The 19,435-nt window shown below is 54.2% G+C and overlaps 2 protein-coding genes across 2 annotated transcripts; both read left to right on the forward strand.

Moving 5' to 3' along the window:
• The first annotated feature begins 15,125 nt into the window (after positions 1-15,125).
• On the forward strand, positions 15,126-16,358 carry LOC124731462 (prestalk protein-like). Its single transcript, XM_047248513.1, has one exon. It carries the CDS (start codon positions 15,126-15,128, stop codon positions 16,356-16,358), a length of 1,233 nt encoding a protein of 410 aa, XP_047104469.1.
• A 584-nt stretch (positions 16,359-16,942) lies between these two features.
• On the forward strand, positions 16,943-19,164 carry LOC124731463. Its single transcript, XM_047248514.1, has 2 exons — positions 16,943-17,673; positions 17,949-19,164. The coding sequence occupies exons 1-2, from the start codon at positions 16,943-16,945 to the stop codon at positions 19,162-19,164; spliced, it is 1,947 nt and encodes a 648-aa protein (XP_047104470.1).
• Positions 19,165-19,435: the final 271 nt, after the last annotated feature.

Raw genomic sequence — 19,435 nt, forward strand, 5'->3', positions numbered from 1 at the left:
AGCTTGCGAGGACAGCACAGCTTGTGAGGACAGCACAGCTTGCGAGGACGGCTCAACTTGAGAGGACAGCTCACCTTGAGATGACCGCTCAACTTGAGAGGAGACCTCAACTTGAGAGGAGAGCTCAACTTGAGAGGAGAGCTCAATTTGAGAGGAAAGCTCAACTTGAGAGGTCAGCTCAACTAGAGAGGACAGCTCAACTAGAGAGGACAGCTCAACTAGAGAGGACAGCTCAACTAAAGAGGACAGTTCAACTAGAGAGGACAGATCAACTAGAGAGGACAGCTCAACTTGAGAGGACAGCTCAACTTAAGAGGACAGCTAAACTTGAGAGGATAGCTCAACTTGAGACGACAGCACAACTTTTGAGGACAGCACAGCTTGGGAGGACAGCACAGCTTGCGAGGACCGCTAAAATTGCGAGGACAGCATGGCTTGCGATGACAGCACGGCTTGCAAGAACAGCACAGCTTGCGAGGACAGCACGGCTTGCGAAGACAGCATGGCTTGCGAGGACAGCACGGCTTGCCAGGACAGCACGGCTTGCGAGGACAGCACGCCTTGCGAGGACAGCACCGGTTGCGAGGACAGCATGGCTTGCGAAGACAGCACAGGTTGTGAGGACACCACGGGTTGCGAGGACAGCACAGCTTCCGAGGACAGGACAGCTTCCGAGGGCAGCGCAGCTTCTGAGGACAACACAGCTTCCGAGGACAGCACAGCTTGCGAGGACAGCACAGCTTGCGAGGACAGCACAGCTAGCGAAGACAGCACAGCTTGCAAGGACTGCACAGCTTGCGAGGACAGCACAGCTTGCGAGGACAGCACAGCTTGCGAGGACAGCACAGCTTGTGAGGACAGCACAGCTTGCGAGGACTGCACAGCTTGCGAGGACAGCACAGCTTGCGAGGACAGCACAGCTTGCGAGGACAGCACAGCTTGCGAGAACAGCACAGCTAGCGAGGACAGCACAGCTTGCGAGGACAGCAAGGCTTGCGAGGACAGCACGGCCTGCGAGGACAGCATGGCTTGCGAGGACAGCACGGCTTGCAGGGACAGCACAGCTTGCGAGGACAGCACAGCTTGTGAGACAGCACAGCTTGCGAGGACAGCACAGCTTGCGAGGACAGCACAATTTGCGAGGACAGCACAGCTTGCGAGGACAGCACAGCTTGCGAGGACAGCACAGCTAGCGAGGACAGCACAGCTTGCGAGGACAGCAAGGCTTGCGAGGACAGCATGGCCTGCGAGGACAGCACGGCTTGCGATGACAGCACAGCTTGCAAGGACAGCACAGCTTGCGGGGACAGCACAGCTTGCGAGGACAGTACAGCTTGCGAGGACAGCACAACTTGCGACGACAGCACAGCTTGCGAGGACAGCACAGCTTGCGAGGACAGCTCAACTTGAGAGGACAGCTCAACTTGAGAGGACAGATCAACTTGAGAGTACATCTCAACTTGAGAGGAGAGCTCAACTTGAGAGGAGAGCTCAACATGAGAGGAGAGCTCAACTTGAGAGGACAGCTCAACTTGAGAGGACAGCTCAACTTGAGAGGAGAGCTCAACTTGAGAGGACAGCTCAACTTGACAGAACAGCTCAACTTGAGAGGACAGCTCAACTTGAGAGGACAGTTCAACTTGAGAGGACAGCTCAACTTTAGAGGACAGCACAACTCGAGATGACAGCACAACTTGAGATGACAGCACAACTTGGGTGGACAGCACAGCTTGCGAGGACAGCAAAGCTTGCGAGGACAGCATGTCTTGCAAGGACAGAACGGCTTGCGAGGACAGCACGGCTTGCGGGGACATCACGGCTTGCGGGGACAGCACGGCTTGCGAGGACAGCACAGCTTCCGAGGACAGCACAGCTTGCGAGGACAGCACAGCTTGCGAGGACAACACAGCTTGCGAGGACAGCACAGCTTGCGAGGACAGCACAGCTTGCGAGGACAGCACAGCTTGCGAGGACAGCACAGCTTGTGAGGACAGCACAGCTTGCGAGGACGGCTCAACTTGAGAGGACAGCTCACCTTGAGATGACCGCTCAACTTGAGAGGAGACCTCAACTTGAGAGGAGAGCTCAACTTGAGAGGAGAGCTCAATTTGAGAGGAAAGCTCAACTTGAGAGGTCAGCTCAACTAGAGAGGACAGCTCAACTAGAGAGGACAGCTCAACTAGAGAGGACAGCTCAACTAAAGAGGACAGTTCAACTAGAGAGGACAGATCAACTAGAGAGGACAGCTCAACTTGAGAGGACAGCTCAACTTAAGAGGACAGCTAAACTTGAGAGGATAGCTCAACTTGAGACGACAGCACAACTTTTGAGGACAGCACAGCTTGGGAGGACAGCACAGCTTGCGAGGACCGCTAAAATTGCGAGGACAGCATGGCTTGCGATGACAGCACGGCTTGCAAGAACAGCACAGCTTGCGAGGACAGCACGGCTTGCGAAGACAGCATGGCTTGCGAGGACAGCACGGCTTGCCAGGACAGCACGGCTTGCGAGGACAGCACGCCTTGCGAGGACAGCACCGGTTGCGAGGACAGCATGGCTTGCGAAGACAGCACAGGTTGTGAGGACACCACGGGTTGCGAGGACAGCACAGCTTCCGAGGACAGGACAGCTTCCGAGGGCAGCGCAGCTTCTGAGGACAACACAGCTTCCGAGGACAGCACAGCTTGCGAGGACAGCACAGCTTGCGAGGACAGCACAGCTAGCGAAGACAGCACAGCTTGCAAGGACTGCACAGCTTGCGAGGACAGCACAGCTTGCGAGGACAGCACAGCTTGCGAGGACAGCACAGCTTGTGAGGACAGCACAGCTTGCGAGGACTGCACAGCTTGCGAGGACAGCACAGCTTGCGAGGACAGCACAGCTTGCGAGGACAGCACAGCTTGCGAGAACAGCACAGCTAGCGAGGACAGCACAGCTTGCGAGGACAGCAAGGCTTGCGAGGACAGCACGGCCTGCGAGGACAGCATGGCTTGCGAGGACAGCACGGCTTGCAGGGACAGCACAGCTTGCGAGGACAGCACAGCTTGTGAGACAGCACAGCTTGCGAGGACAGCACAGCTTGCGAGGACAGCACAATTTGCGAGGACAGCACAGCTTGCGAGGACAGCACAGCTTGCGAGGACAGCACAGCTAGCGAGGACAGCACAGCTTGCGAGGACAGCAAGGCTTGCGAGGACAGCATGGCCTGCGAGGACAGCACGGCTTGCGATGACAGCACAGCTTGCAAGGACAGCACAGCTTGCGGGGACAGCACAGCTTGCGAGGACAGTACAGCTTGCGAGGACAGCACAACTTGCGACGACAGCACAGCTTGCGAGGACAGCACAGCTTGCGAGGACAGCTCAACTTGAGAGGACAGCTCAACTTGAGAGGACAGATCAACTTGAGAGTACATCTCAACTTGAGAGGAGAGCTCAACTTGAGAGGAGAGCTCAACATGAGAGGAGAGCTCAACTTGAGAGGACAGCTCAACTTGAGAGGACAGCTCAACTTGAGAGGAGAGCTCAACTTGAGAGGACAGCTCAACTTGACAGAACAGCTCAACTTGAGAGGACAGCTCAACTTGAGAGGACAGTTCAACTTGAGAGGACAGCTCAACTTTAGAGGACAGCACAACTCGAGATGACAGCACAACTTGAGATGACAGCACAACTTGGGTGGACAGCACAGCTTGCGAGGACAGCAAAGCTTGCGAGGACAGCATGTCTTGCAAGGACAGAACGGCTTGCGAGGACAGCACGGCTTGCGGGGACATCACGGCTTGCGGGGACAGCACGGCTTGCGAGGACAGCACAGCTTCCGAGGACAGCACAGCTTGCGAGGACAGCACAGCTTGCGAGGACAACACGGCTTGCGAGGACAGCACGGCTTGTGAAGACAGCACAGGTTTCGAGGACAGCACGGGTTGCGAGGACAGCACAGCTTCCGAGGAAAGGACAGCTTCTGAGGACAGCACTGCTTCTGAGGACAACACAGCTTCCGAGGACAGCACAGCTTGCGAGGACATCACAGCTAGCGTGGACAGCACAGCTTGCGAGGACAGCACAGCTTGGCAGGACAGCACAGCTAGCGAGGACAGCACAGCTTGCGAGGACAGCAAGGCTTGCAAGGAAAGCACGGCATGCGAGGACAGCACGGCTTGCGAGGACAGCACAGCTTGTGAGGACAGCTCAACTTGAGAGGACAGCTCAAGTTGCGAGGACAGTTCAACTTGAGAGGAGAGCCCAACTTGAGAGGAGTGCTCAACTTTCGAGGACAGCAAAGCCAACGAGGCTAGCACGGCTTGCGAGGACAGCACGGCTTGCAAGGACAGCACGGCTTGCGAGGACAGCACAGCTTGCGAGGACCGCACAGCTTGCGAGGACAGCACAGCTTGCGAGGACAGAACAGCTTGCGAGGACAGCTCAACTTGAGAGGACAGCTCAACTTGAGAGGACAGTTCAACTTGAGAGAACAGCTGAACTTGAGAGGACAGCTCAGCTAGAGAGGACAGCGCAACTTGATAGGACAGCCCTACTTGAGAGGACAGCTCAACTTGATAGGACAGCTCAACTTGAGAGGACAGTTCAACTTGAGTGGACAGCAAAGTTTGCGAGGACAGCACAGCTTGCGAGGACAGCACGGCTTGCGAGGACAGAACGGCTTGCGAGGACAGCACAGCTGGCGAGGACAGCACAGGTTGCGAAGACAGCACAGCTTCCGAGGTCAGCACAGCTTGCGAGGACAGCACGGCTTGCGAGGACAGCACAGCTTGCGAGGACAGCACAGCTTGCGAGGACAGCACAGCTTTCGAGGACAGCTTAGCTTGCGAGGACAGCACAGCTTGCGAGGACAGCACAGCTTGCGAGGACAGCACAGCTTGCGAGGACAGCACAGCATGCGAGGACAGCACGGCTTGCGAGGACAGCACGGCTTGCGAGGACAGAACCGCTTGCGAGGACAACACAGCTTGCGAGGACAGCACAGCTTGCGAGGACAGCACAGCTTGCGAGGACAGCACAGCTAGCGAGGAAAGCACAGCTTGCGAGGACAGCAATTCTTGCGAGGACAACATGGCCTGCAAGGACAGCACGGCTTGCAGAAACAGCACAGCTTGCGAGGACAGCACAGCTTGCGAGGACAGCACAGCTTGCGAGGACAGCACAGCTTGCGAGGACAGCACAACTTGCGAGGACAGCACAGCTTGCGGGGACAGCACAGCTTGCGAGGACAGCACAGCTAGCGAGCACAGCACAGCTTGCGAGGACAGCAAGGCTTGCGAGGACAGCACGGTCTGCGAGGACAGCACGGCTTGCAAGGACAGCACAGCTTGCGAGGACAGCACAGCTTGCGAGGACAGCACAGCTTGCGAGGACAGCACAGCTTGCGAGGACAGCACAACTTGCGAGGACAGCACAGCTTGCGAGGACAGCACAGCTTGCGAGGACAGCTCAACTTGAGAGGACAGCTCAACTTGAGAGGACAGCTCAACTTGAGAGTACACCTCAACTTGAGAGGAGAGCTCTACTTGAGAGGAGAGCTCAACATGAGAGGAGATTTCAACTTGGGAGGACAGCTCAACTTTAGAGGACAGCTCAACTTGAGAGGACAGCTCAACTTGAGAGGACAGCTCAACTTGACAGAACAGCTCAACTTGAGAGGACAGCTCAACTTGAGAGGACAGTTCAACTTGAGAGGACAGCTCAAGTTTAGAGGACAGCACAACTCGAGATGACAGCACAACTTGAGATGACAGCACAACTTGGGTGGACAGCACAGCTTGCGAGGACAGCAAAGCTTGCGAGGACAGCACGGCTTGCAAGGACAGAATGGCTTGCGAGGACAGCACGGCTTGCGGGGACAGCACGGCCTGCGGGGACAGCACGGCTTGCGAGGACAGCACAGCTTCCGAGGACAGCACAGCTTGCGAGGACAGCACAGCTTGCGAGGACAACATGGCTTGCGAGGACAGCACGGCTTGCGAGGACAGCACAGGTTGCGAGGACAGCACGGGTTGCGAGGACAGCACAGCTTCAGAGGAAAGGACAGCTTGCGAGGACAGCACAGCTTGCGAGGACAGCACAGCTTGCGAGGACAGCACAGCTTGCGAGGACAGCACAGCTTGCGAGGACAGCACAGCTAGCGAGGACAGCACAGCTTGCGAGGACAGCAAGGCTTGCGAGGACAGCACGGCTTGCGAGGACAGCACGGCTTGCGAGGACAGCCAAGTTTGCGAGGACAACATGGCCTGCGAGGACAGCACGGCTTGCAGAAACAGCACGGTTTGCGAGGACAGCACAGCTTGCGAGGACGGCACAGCTCGCGGGGACAGCAGAGCTTGCGGGGACAGCACAACTTGTGGAGACAGCACAGCTTGCGCGGACAGCACAGCTTGCGGGGACAGCACAGCTTGCGGGGACAGCACAGCTTGCGGGGACAGCACAGCTTGCGAGGACAGCACAGCTTGCGAGGACAGCACAGCTTGCGAGGACAGCACAGCTTGCGAGGACAGCACAGCTTGCGAGGACAGCTCAACTTGAGAGGACAGCTCAACTTGAGATGACAGTTCAACTTGAGAGGAGAGCACAACTTGAGACGACTGCTCAACTTGAGAGGACAGCAAAGCTTGCGAGGACAGCATGGCTTGCGAGGACAGCACGGCTTGCAAGGACAGCACAGCTTGCGAAGACAGCACAGCTTGCGAGGACAGCACAGCTTGCGAGGACAGCACAGCTTGTGAGGACAGAACAGCTTGCGAGGACAGCTCAATTTGAGAGGACAGATCAACTAGAGAGGACAGCTCAATTTGAGAGGACAGCTCAACTTGAGAGGACAGTTCAACTTGCAAGGACAGCTCAACTTGCGAGGACAGCACAGCCTGCAAGGACAGCACAGCTTGCGAGGACAGCACGGCTTGTGAGGACAGCACGGCTTGCGAGGACAGCACAGCTTGCGAGGACAGTACGGCTTGTGAGGACAGCACGGCTTGCGAGGAGAGCACAGCTTGCGAGGACCGCACAGCTTTCGAGGACAGTACAGCTTGCGAGGACAGCACAGCTTGCGAGGACAGCCAAGTTTGCGAGGACAGCACAGCTTGCGAGGACAGCTCAACTTGAGAGGACACCTCACCTTGAGAGGACAGCTCAGCTAGAGAGGACAGCGCAACTTGAGAGGACAGCTCTACTTGAGAGGACAGCTCAACTTGAAAGGACAGCTCAACTTGAGAGGACAGCTCAACTTGAGAGGACAGCCAACTTGAGAGGACAGCAAAGCTTGCGAGGACAGTACGGCTTGCGAGGACAGCACAGCTTGCGAAGACAGCATGGCTTGCGAAGACAGCACGGCTGGAGAGGACAGCACAGGTTGCGAGGACAGCACAGCTTGCGAGGACAGCACAGGTTGCGAGGACAGCACAGCTTGCGAGGACAACACAGCTTGCGAGGACAGCACGGCTTGCGAGGACAGCACAGCTTGCGAGGACAGCACAGCTTGCGAGGACAGCACAGCTTGCGAGGACAGCACAGCTTGGGAGGACAGCACGGCTTGCGAGGAGAGCTGAACTTGAGAGGGCAGCTCAACTTGAGATGGCAGCTCAACTTGAGAGGATAGCTCAACTAGAGAGGACAGCTCAACTTAAGAGGACAGCACAACTTGAGAGGACAGCACAACTTGAGAGGACAGCACAACTTGCAAGGATAGTAGACCTTGTGATTAACCTTCTAGTGCCTTAACCATTGTACATTCAGTAACAGTTTCATTTGGAGCAACCTTTCTGTATACAGTAACACTTGCATGTACAGATATACTGATATGAATAGGAATAATTTCACCTTCAGCAGTTTTCGCTAATAGAACATGAATAGTGTGTGCTGCAACTCTTGCATCTACAGTATCTCAAATGTGCTGAGTAAGTTTTGCGTAAGCAGTCACTCCTCCATGCAAGCTATCTCTTGCATGTTCAGTAACAGATGCTTTTGCAGCTGAGATGTGTGTATTAACCACAGAACTTGAATAGACTGCTTTGCATGCTGTAATGCGGAAAGAAAGAGATGGGGAGGAGAAAAAGTAGTATGTAGGAAGAAGGGTGGGAGGGAGGGAGGGAATGTATGAGGAAAGTATGTTTGAGAGAGTTGAAGAGGATAGTAATATGGGGAAGGATGAGAGGAGGAGAAGGAAGCCATGGTGAGAAGAGGGAGGATGTATCGGGCAAAGAGGAAACGGCGGAGAGAAATAAGGAAGGAACGAAAGTAACAGGTAATATAAGTATAAAGTGAGTGGAGGAGGATAGAGAAAAATATATATAAATATAAATATACATAGTGTGTAGATGGTATGTTTACTACAATTGAGAACACACGAAAACGCTGTACAGGCAGTGAAGTGGAGACTCAAAAGGTGAAAACAAGTACTAAGTGTGAGGTGAGGTAAGAAGGAAGAACTTCCACAACAGTAGGCGCTACTGAATAATAAAGTGGGGAAACCAAAGTGTAGAATGGTAGTCGAGCCACATGGTGGCTAGAATAAAAGACACTGGTCGGTGTGGTGTCTAATATCAGTCATGCTGTCTGTCAAGACAACAACAGGAATGGACAGATCAAACAGGTGCATCGAAATTCCTGACGACTGGAGCATTACAATAATCAGTACCATAAGCTGTGCTGTGTGGCGCCAATTAACAAGTTGTCAGACGAGAATCGAAAGCAAGATATCCACCGTAATACAAAAGATGAGAGACAGACGTACCAGTACTGCTAGACATGCCTAATGCCGCATAAATCCACGCTGCCACTTGTGCTGCCCATTCACATAACGTAGTGTTACAGATGAAGTGCCTGCCGAAAACGCGGAGGGATTTCTATAGACTGTAACTATAAAGAAAGGAAAGTGTGAAGAGGGGGGGGGGGGCACAGGGCAGACGATACATTGTACGCCAAGGACGGAATGTGATGTGTTGGCAAATGTGCCAACACCTTGTAGATAGAGGAGGCCGAAATGCACGCTATCTAACGCAGACGGGCGTGAATTCTGGAACAGGATAAGTATTGAATGCTAATAAGAAAAGTATGCAGCTCCTCGAATACTTAACTTTATTCCATCCTTGTGGTACATCGCTCTTGATAATACAAATAAGACTATCTTCAGATACGGATAATGGCGCCTTGCTATGTCGTAGTCATGGACTTAGCTGAAGGCTATTCTAACTGTCTCTCGGCAAATGAGAGAAAGGCTGCGTCAGTGTAGTCGCTAGCAAAGTCGTCGTACAACTGGGGCGAGTGCTATTCCGTATCTCGAGATCACACAGTGGCGACACGCGGGTCCGACATGTACTAAATGGACCGCGGCCGATTTAAAGTACCGCCTAGCAAGTGTGGTGTCTGGCGGTGACACCACAGAATGCGTCGGAAAGCGCGGTCCAGTATTGCGATAGGGGGTGTGGTGGGGGGGGGGGGGGGTTATGGGGCACAAAATGCGGCCCGTCATTCGTCGGAATTCGCAGCTCGCGGCCGATATCCCGTGGTGCGAATCGAGGGATGAGCACAGCCTCTCACAGTCGCCTGGAGGCGTCATAAAATCCATGTTCAGCTATTTGCTTCCAGGCTGCACTTCCTGAGTTAGCAGGCTTCAATATAATATTGTTGCAACCCTAGCTTCCCGACTGAGAAAGCAAAACAGAAATTTCCAGATCACACACACACACACACAAATCGTCGCAATTGGGCTGCATTAAAATAATTGGAGCATTACATAATATTTAAAACACAACCAGTGCTGTGTGGCAGCAGTGAAAGTGTTTCCAGAAGGAAATCCAGGGGAAAAATAATCCGCTGTCCTGCACGCCGTCGGAGGCGGGGGTGGCGCGCCTGCTAATACAATCAACGGCGACTATTTTAATGGCTGCTTGAGGTCTGGTGTGTTGGATAGCTTGGCGGCGCACATACTGCTTCCTTACTTGCTTCCCAACATTCAAGCGAGGTCGCAAGCAAGTTATTTCAACAGGCGCATTTGTATCGCCTGTGTGGTTTGTTGTGGGGGGGTGGGGGGACGGGAGTGTGGTGCGCGGCATGTTGGCTTGGCTGCATGCAATTTGTCCCCCTCCTAGTTGCCCGACTTAGCAAGCGACTTTGCAATGCGACTCCGCTGCGCTCCGCTTGCTTCCAGTTACGTTATAAGCCGGGACTCCACACAAATGACAGCGAGACACTCGTGAACTCTGAACGGGTCGAATATCGGCGGGCGGAATATATCCTTCTTCGTCACATGTAATTACAAATTAACCACTTTCCGATACTCTCCTTTCATTCTACTGTGGAAACTAGTATTTTTTTACGTCGCCACACGGTCCTATATCAAAGCAAACTACGCTCACTGGGCCAGGCGGCGCGGCCCGGCGCGTCTCTGCTCTTCGTGTTTCAAATCATGCTGCATAAACGTCCGTAACTCCTCGATGCCTTCACTTACAATTTTCAAACTCTGACACCGCCAAGCGACTACCGACCTCAGTCCGTGATATCAATTTCAGCTCGATACCACCTTACTGTCCCAGGCAAAAACGCACTCAAAGGCGCAAATGCAAACCGAAAAGAAAAACCGATTACACAAACTCACGCAAAAGCTACTTCTTCGTCACATGTAATTACAAATTAACCACTTTCCGATACTCTCCTTTCATTCTACTGTGGAAACTAGTATTTTTTTACGTCGCCACACGGTCCTATATCAAAGCAAACTACGCTCACTGGGCCAGGCGGCGCGGCCCGGCGCGTCTCTGCTCTTCGTGTTTCAAATCATGCTGCATAAACGTCCGTAACTCCTCGATGCCTTCACTTACAATTTTCAAACTCTGACACCGCCAAGCGACTACCGACCTCAGTCCGTGATATCAATTTCAGCTCGATACCACCTTACTGTCCCAGGCAAAAACGCACTCAAAGGCGCAAATGCAAACCGAAAAGAAAAACCGATTACACAAACTCACGCAAAAGCTACTTCTTCGTCACATGTAATTACAAATTAACCACTTTCCGATACTCTCCTTTCATTCTACTGTGGAAACTAGTATTTTTTTACGTCGCCACACGGTCCTATATCAAAGCAAACTACGCTCACTGGGCCAGGCGGCGCGGCCCGGCGCGTCTCTGCTCTTCGTGTTTCAAATCATGCTGCATAAACGTCCGTAACTCCTCGATGCCTTCACTTACAATTTTCAAACTCTGACACCGCCAAGCGACTACCGACCTCAGTCCGTGATATCAATTTCAGCTCGATACCACCTTACTGTCCCAGGCAAAAACGCACTCAAAGGCGCAAATGCAAACCGAAAAGAAAAACCGATTACACAAACTCACGCAAAAGCTACTTCTTCGTCACATGTAATTACAAATTAACCACTTTCCGATACTCTCCTTTCATTCTACTGTGGAAACTAGTATTTTTTTACGTCGCCACACGGTCCTATATCAAAGCAAACTACGCTCACTGGGCCAGGCGGCGCGGCCCGGCGCGTCTCTGCTCTTCGTGTTTCAAATCATGCTGCATAAACGTCCGTAACTCCTCGATGCCTTCACTTACAATTTTCAAACTCTGACACCGCCAAGCGACTACCGACCTCAGTCCGTGATATCAATTTCAGCTCGATACCACCTTACTGTCCCAGGCAAAAACGCACTCAAAGGCGCAAATGCAAACCGAAAAGAAAAACCGATTACACAAACTCACGCAAAAGCTACTTCTTCGTCACATGTAATTACAAATTAACCACTTTCCGATACTCTCCTTTCATTCTACTGTGGAAACTAGTATTTTTTTACGTCGCCACACGGTCCTATATCAAAGCAAACTACGCTCACTGGGCCAGGCGGCGCGGCCCGGCGCGTCTCTGCTCTTCGTGTTTCAAATCATGCTGCATAAACGTCCGTAACTCCTCGATGCCTTCACTTACAATTTTCAAACTCTGACACCGCCAAGCGACTACCGACCTCAGTCCGTGATATCAATTTCAGCTCGATACCACCTTACTGTCCCAGGCAAAAACGCACTCAAAGGCGCAAATGCAAACCGAAAAGAAAAACCGATTACACAAACTCACGCAAAAGCTACTTCTTCGTCACATGTAATTACAAATTAACCACTTTCCGATACTCTCCTTTCATTCTACTGTGGAAACTAGTATTTTTTTACGTCGCCACACGGTCCTATATCAAAGCAAACTACGCTCACTGGGCCAGGCGGCGCGGCCCGGCGCGTCTCTGCTCTTCGTGTTTCAAATCATGCTGCATAAACGTCCGTAACTCCTCGATGCCTTCACTTACAATTTTCAAACTCTGACACCGCCAAGCGACTACCGACCTCAGTCCGTGATATCAATTTCAGCTCGATACCACCTTACTGTCCCAGGCAAAAACGCACTCAAAGGCGCAAATGCAAACCGAAAAGAAAAACCAATTACACAAACTCACGCAAAAGCTACTTCTTCGTCACATGTAATTACAAATTAACCACTTTCCGATACTCTCCTTTCATTCTACTGTGGAAACTAGTATTTTTTTACGTCGCCACACGGTCCTATATCAAAGCAAACTACGCTCACTGGGCCAGGCGGCGCGGCCCGGCGCGTCTCTGCTCTTCGTGTTTCAAATCATGCTGCATAAACGTCCGTAACTCCTCGATGCCTTCACTTACAATTTTCAAACTCTGACACCGCCAAGCGACTACCGACCTCAGTCCGTGATATCAATTTCAGCTCGATACCACCTTACTGTCCCAGGCAAAAACGCACTCAAAGGACAGCACAGCTTGCGAGGACAGCAAGGCTTGCGAGGACAGCATGGCCTGCGAGGACTGCACGGCTTGCGATGACAGCACAGCTTGCAAGGACAGCACAGCTTGCGAGGACAGCACAGCTTGCGAGGACAGCACAGCTAGCGAGGACAGCACAGCTAGCGAGGACAGCACAGCTTGCGAGGACAGCAAGGCTTGCGAGGACAGCACGGCTTGCGAGGACAGCACGGCTTGCGAGCACAGCACTGCTTGCGAGGACAGCTAGACTTGAGAGGACAGCTCAAGTTGCGAGGACAGTTCAACTTGAGAGGAGAACACAACTTGAGAGGAGTGCTCAACTTTCGAGGACAGCAATGCCTACGAGGCTAGCATGGCTTGCGAGGACAGCACGGCTTGCAAGAACAGCACGGCTTGCGAGGACAGCACAGCTTACGGGACCGCACAGCTTGCGAGGACAGCACAGCTTGCGAGGACAGAACAGCTTGCGAGGACAGCTCAACTTGAGAGGACAGCTCAACTTGAGAGGACAGTTCAACTTGAGAGAACAGCTGAAGTTGAGAGGACAGCTCAGCTAGAGAGGACAGCGCAACTTGAGAGGACAGCTCTACTTGAGAGCACAGCTCAACTTGAGAGGACAGCTGAACTCGAGAGGGCAGCTCAACTCGAGTGGACAGCAAAGCTTGCGAGGACTGCACGGCTTGCGAGGACAGCACGGCTTGCGAGGACAGCACGGCTTGCGAGGACAGCACGGCTGGCGAGGACAGCACAGGTTGCGAGGACAGCACAGCTTGCGAGGACAGCACAGCTTGTGAGGACAGCACAGCTTGCGAGGACTGCACAGCTTGCGAGGACAGCACAGCTTGCGAGGACAGCACAGCTTGCGAGGACAGCACAGCTTGCGAGAACAGCACAGCTAGCGAGGACAGCACAGCTTGCGAGGACAGCAAGGCTTGCGAGGACAGCACGGCCTGCGAGGACAGCATGGCTTGCGAGGACAGCACGGCTTGCAGGGACAGCACAGCTTGCGAGGACAGCACAGCTTGTGAGACAGCACAGCTTGCGAGGACAGCACAGCTTGCGAGGACAGCACAATTTGCGAGGACAGCACAGCTTGCGAGGACAGCACAGCTTGCGAGGACAGCACAGCTAGCGAGGACAGCACAGCTTGCGAGGACAGCAAGGCTTGCGAGGACAGCATGGCCTGCGAGGACAGCACGGCTTGCGATGACAGCACAGCTTGCAAGGACAGCACAGCTTGCGGGGACAGCACAGCTTGCGAGGACAGTACAGCTTGCGAGGACAGCACAACTTGCGACGACAGCACAGCTTGCGAGGACAGCACAGCTTGCGAGGACAGCTCAACTTGAGAGGACAGCTCAACTTGAGAGGACAGATCAACTTGAGAGTACATCTCAACTTGAGAGGAGAGCTCAACTTGAGAGGAGAGCTCAACATGAGAGGAGAGCTCAACTTGAGAGGACAGCTCAACTTGAGAGGACAGCTCAACTTGAGAGGAGAGCTCAACTTGAGAGGACAGCTCAACTTGACAGAACAGCTCAACTTGAGAGGACAGCTCAACTTGAGAGGACAGTTCAACTTGAGAGGACAGCTCAACTTTAGAGGACAGCACAACTCGAGATGACAGCACAACTTGAGATGACAGCACAACTTGGGTGGACAGCACAGCTTGCGAGGACAGCAAAGCTTGCGAGGACAGCATGTCTTGCAAGGACAGAACGGCTTGCGAGGACAGCACGGCTTGCGGGGACATCACGGCTTGCGGGGACAGCACGGCTTGCGAGGACAGCACAGCTTCCGAGGACAGCACAGCTTGCGAGGACAGCACAGCTTGCGAGGACAACACAGCTTGCGAGGACAGCACAGCTTGCGAGGACAGCACAGCTTGCGAGGACAGCACAGCTTGCGAGGACAGCACAGCTTGTGAGGACAGCACAGCTTGCGAGGACGGCTCAACTTGAGAGGACAGCTCACCTTGAGATGACCGCTCAACTTGAGAGGAGACCTCAACTTGAGAGGAGAGCTCAACTTGAGAGGAGAGCTCAATTTGAGAGGAAAGCTCAACTTGAGAGGTCATCTCAACTAGAGAGGACAGCTCAACTAGAGAGGACAGCTCAACTAGAGAGGACAGCTCAACTAAAGAGGACAGTTCAACTAGAGAGGACAGATCAACTAGAGAGGACAGCTCAACTTGAGAGGACAGCTCAACTTAAGAGGACAGCTAAACTTGAGAGGATAGCTCAACTTGAGACGACAGCACAACTTTTGCGGACAGCACAGCTTGGGAGGACAGCACAGCTTGCGAGGACCGCTAAAATTGCGAGGACAGCATGGCTTGCGATGACAGCACGGCTTGCAAGAACAGCACAGCTTGCGAGGACAGCACGGCTTGCGAAGACAGCATGGCTTGCGAGGACAGCACGGCTTGCCAGGACAGCACGGCTTGCGAGGACAGCACGCCTTGCGAGGACAGCACCGGTTGCGAGGACAGCATGGCTTGCGAAGACAGCACAGGTTGTGAGGACACCACGGGTTGCGAGGACAGCACAGCTTCCGAGGACAGGACAGCTTCCGAGGGCAGCGCAGCTTCTGAGGACAACACAGCTTCCGAGGACAGCACAGCTTGCGAGGACAGCACAGCTTGCGAGGACAGCACAGCTAGCGAAGACAGCACAGCTTGCAAGGACTGCACAGCTTGCGAGGACAGCACAGCTTGCGAGGACAGCACAGCTTGCGAGGACAGCACAGCTTGTGAGGACAGCACAGCTTGCGAGGACTGCACAGCTTGCGAGGACAGCACAGCTTGCGAGGACAGCACAGCTTGCGAGGACAGCACAGCTTGCGAGAACAGCACAGCTAGCGAGGACAGCACAGCTTGCGAGGACAGCAAGGCTTGCGAGGACAGCACGGCCTGCGAGGACAGCATGGCTTGCGAGGACAGCACGGCTTGCAGGGACAGCACAGCTTGCGAGGACAGCACAGCTTGTGAGACAGCACAGCTTGCGAGGACAGCACAGCTTGCGAGGACAGCACAATTTGCGAGGACAGCACAGCTTGCGAGGACAGCACAGCTTGCGAGGACAGCACAGCTAGCGAGGACAGCACAGCTTGCGAGGACAGCAAGGCTTGCGAGGACAGCATGGCCTGCGAGGACAGCACGGCTTGCGATGACAGCACAGCTTGCAAGGACAGCACAGCTTGCGGGGACAGCACAGCTTGCGAGGACAGTACAGCTTGCGAGGACAGCACAACTTGCGACGACAGCACAGCTTGCGAGGACAGCACAGCTTGCGAGGACAGCTCAACTTGAGAGGACAGCTCAACTTGAGAGGACAGATCAACTTGAGAGTACATCTCAACTTGAGAGGAGAGCTCAACTTGAGAGGAGAGCTCAACATGAGAGGAGAGCTCAACTTGAGAGGACAGCTCAACTTGAGAGGACAGCTCAACTTGAGAGGAGAGCTCAACTTGAGAGGACAGCTCAACTTGACAGAACAGCTCGACTTGAGAGGACAGCTCAACTTGAGAGGACAGTTCAACTTGAGAGGACAGCTCAACTTTAGAGGACAGCACAACTCGAGATGACAGCACAACTTGAGATGACAGCACAACTTGGGTGGACAGCACAGCTTGCGAGGACAGCAAAGCTTGCGAGGACAGCACGGCTTGCAAGGACAGAACGGCTTGCGAGGACAGCATGGCTTGTTGGGACAGCACGGCTTGCGGGGACAGCACGGCTTGCGAGGACAGCACAGCCTCCGAGGACAACACGGTTTGCGAGGACAGCACGGCTTGCGAGGCCAGCACAGGTTTCGAGGACAGCACGGGTTGCGAGGACAGCACAGATTCCGAGGACAGGACAGCTTGTGAGGACAGCACAGCTTGCGAGGACAGCACAGCTTGCGAGGACAGCACAGCTAGTGAGGACAGCACAGCTAGCGAGGACAGCACAGCTTGCGAGGACAGCAAGGCTTGCGAGGACAGCACGGCTTGCGAGGACAGCACGGCTTGCGAGCACAGCACTGCTTGCGAGGACAGCTAGACTTGAGAGGACAGCTCAAGTTGCGAGGACAGTTCAACTTGAGAGGAGAACACAACTTGAGAGGACTGCTCAACTTTCGAGGACAGCAATGCCTACGAGGCTAGCATGGCTTGCGAGGACAGCACGGCTTGCAAGAACAGCACGGCTTGCGAGGACAGCACAGCTTACGGGACCGCACAGCTTGCGAGGACAGCACAGCTTGCGAGGACAGAACAGCTTGCGAGGACAGCTCAACTTGAGAGGACAGCTCAACTTGAGAGGACAGTTCAACTTGAGAGAACAGCTGAAGTTGAGAGGACAGCTCAGCTAGAGAGGACAGCGCAACTTGAGAGGACAGCTCTACTTGAGAGCACAGCTCAACTTGAGAGGACAGCTGAACTCGAGAGGGCAGCTCAACTCGAGTGGACAGCAAAGCTTGCGAGGACTGCACGGCTTGCGAGGACAGCACGGCTTGCGAGGACAGCACGGCTTGCGAGGACAGCACGGCTGGCGAGGACAGCACAGGTTGCGAAGACAGCACAGCTTCTGAGGACTGCACAGCTTGCGAGGACAGCACGGCTTGCGAGGACAGCACAGCTTGCGAGGAGAGCACAGCTTGCGAGGACAACACAGCTTGCGAGGACAGCACAGCTTGCGAGGACAGCACAGCTTGCGAGGACAGCACAGCTTGCGAGGACAGCACAGCTTGTGAGGACAGCACAGCTTGCGAGGACGGCTCAACTTGAGAGGACAGCTCACCTTGAGATGACCGCTCAACTTGAGAGGAGACCTCAACTTGAGAGGAGAGCTCAACTTGAGAGGAGAGCTCAATTTGAGAGGAAAGCTCAACTTGAGAGGTCAGCTCAACTAGAGAGGACAGCTCAACTAGAGAGGACAGCTCAACTAGAGAGGACAGCTCAACTAAAGAGGACAGTTCAACTAGAGAGGACAGATCAACTAGAGAGGACAGCTCAACTTGAGAGGACAGCTCAACTTAAGAGGACAGCTAAACTTGAGAGGATAGCTCAACTTGAGACGACAGCACAACTTTTGAGGACAGCACAGCTTGGGAGGACAGCACAGCTTGCGAGGACCGCTAAAATTGCGAGGACAGCATGGCTTGCGATGACAGCACGGCTTGCAAGAACAGCACAGCTTGCGAGGACAGCACGGCTTGCGAAGACAGCATGGCTTGCGAGGACAGCACGGCTTGCCAGGACAGCACGGCTTGCGAGGACAGCACGCCTTGCGAGGACAGCACCGGTTGCGAGGACAGCATGGCTTGCGAAGACAGCACAGGTTGTGAGGACACCACGGGTTGCGAGGACAGCACAGCTTCCGAGGACAGGACAGCTTCCGAGGGCAGCGCAGCTTCTGAGGACAACACAGCTTCCGAGGACAGCACAGCTTGCGAGGACAGCACAGCTTGCGAGGACAGCACAGCTAGCGAAGACAGCACAGCTTGCAAGGACTGCACAGCTTGCGAGGACAGCACAGCTTGCGAGGACAGCACAGCTTGCGAGGACAGCACAGCTTGTGAGGACAGCACAGCTTGCGAGGACTGCACAGCTTGCGAGGACAGCACAGCTTGCGAGGACAGCACAGCTTGCGAGGACAGCACAGCTTGCGAGAACAGCACAGCTAGCGAGGACAGCACAGCTTGCGAGGACAGCAAGGCTTGCGAGGACAGCACGGCCTGCGAGGACAGCATGGCTTGCGAGGACAGCACGGCTTGCAGGGACAGCACAGCTTGCGAGGACAGCACAGCTTGTGAGACAGCACAGCTTGCGAGGACAGCACAGCTTGCGAGGACAGCACAATTTGCGAGGACAGCACAGCTTGCGAGGACAGCACAGCTTGCGAGGACAGCACAGCTAGCGAGGACAGCACAGCTTGCGAGGACAGCAAGGCTTGCGAGGACAGCATGGCCTGCGAGGACAGCACGGCTTGCGATGACAGCACAGCTTGCAAGGACAGCACAGCTTGCGGGGACAGCACAGCTTGCGAGGACAGTACAGCTTGCGAGGACAGCACAACTTGCGACGACAGCACAGCTTGCGAGGACAGCACAGCTTGCGAGGACAGCTCAACTTGAGAGGACAGCTCAACTTGAGAGGACAGATCAACTTGAGAGTACATCTCAACTTGAGAGGAGAGCTCAACTTGAGAGGAGAGCTCAACATGAGAGGAGAGCTCAACTTGAGAGGACAGCTCAACTTGAGAGGACAGCTCAACTTGAGAGGAGAGCTCAACTTGAGAGGACAGCTCAACTTGACAGAACAGCTCAACTTGAGAGGACAGCTCAACTTGAGAGGACAGTTCAACTTGAGAGGACAGCTCAACTTTAGAGGACAGCACAACTCGAGATGACAGCACAACTTGAGATGACAGCACAACTTGGGTGGACAGCACAGCTTGCGAGGACAGCAAAGCTTGCGAGGACAGCATGTCTTGCAAGGACAGAACGGCTTGCGAGGACAGCACGGCTTGCGGGGACATCACGGCTTGCGGGGACAGCACGGCTTGCGAGGACAGCACAGCTTCCGAGGACAGCACAGCTTGCGAGGACAGCACAGCTTGCGAGGACAACACAGCTTGCGAGGACAGCACAGCTTGCGA

Source organism: Schistocerca piceifrons, unplaced genomic scaffold, assembly GCF_021461385.2.
Source record: "Schistocerca piceifrons isolate TAMUIC-IGC-003096 unplaced genomic scaffold, iqSchPice1.1 HiC_scaffold_1286, whole genome shotgun sequence".
NCBI classification, from domain to species: domain Eukaryota; kingdom Metazoa; phylum Arthropoda; class Insecta; order Orthoptera; family Acrididae; genus Schistocerca; species Schistocerca piceifrons.

What these genes read in the sequence shown, in the direction of transcription:
- LOC124731462 (XM_047248513.1), top strand. Translation starts at nt 15,126, where the DNA reads ATGGCTTGCGATGACAGCACGGCTTGCAAGAACAGCACAGCTTGCGAG.
- LOC124731463 (XM_047248514.1), top strand. Translation starts at nt 16,943, where the DNA reads ATGGCTTGCGAGGACAGCACGGCTTGCAAGAACAGCACGGCTTGCGAG. An exon ending in AGGAAAGCTCAACTTGAGAG is followed by an intron (nt 17,674 to 17,948) that starts GTCAGCTCAACT and finishes TTGCGATGACAG; the next exon opens with CACGGCTTGCAAGAACAGCA.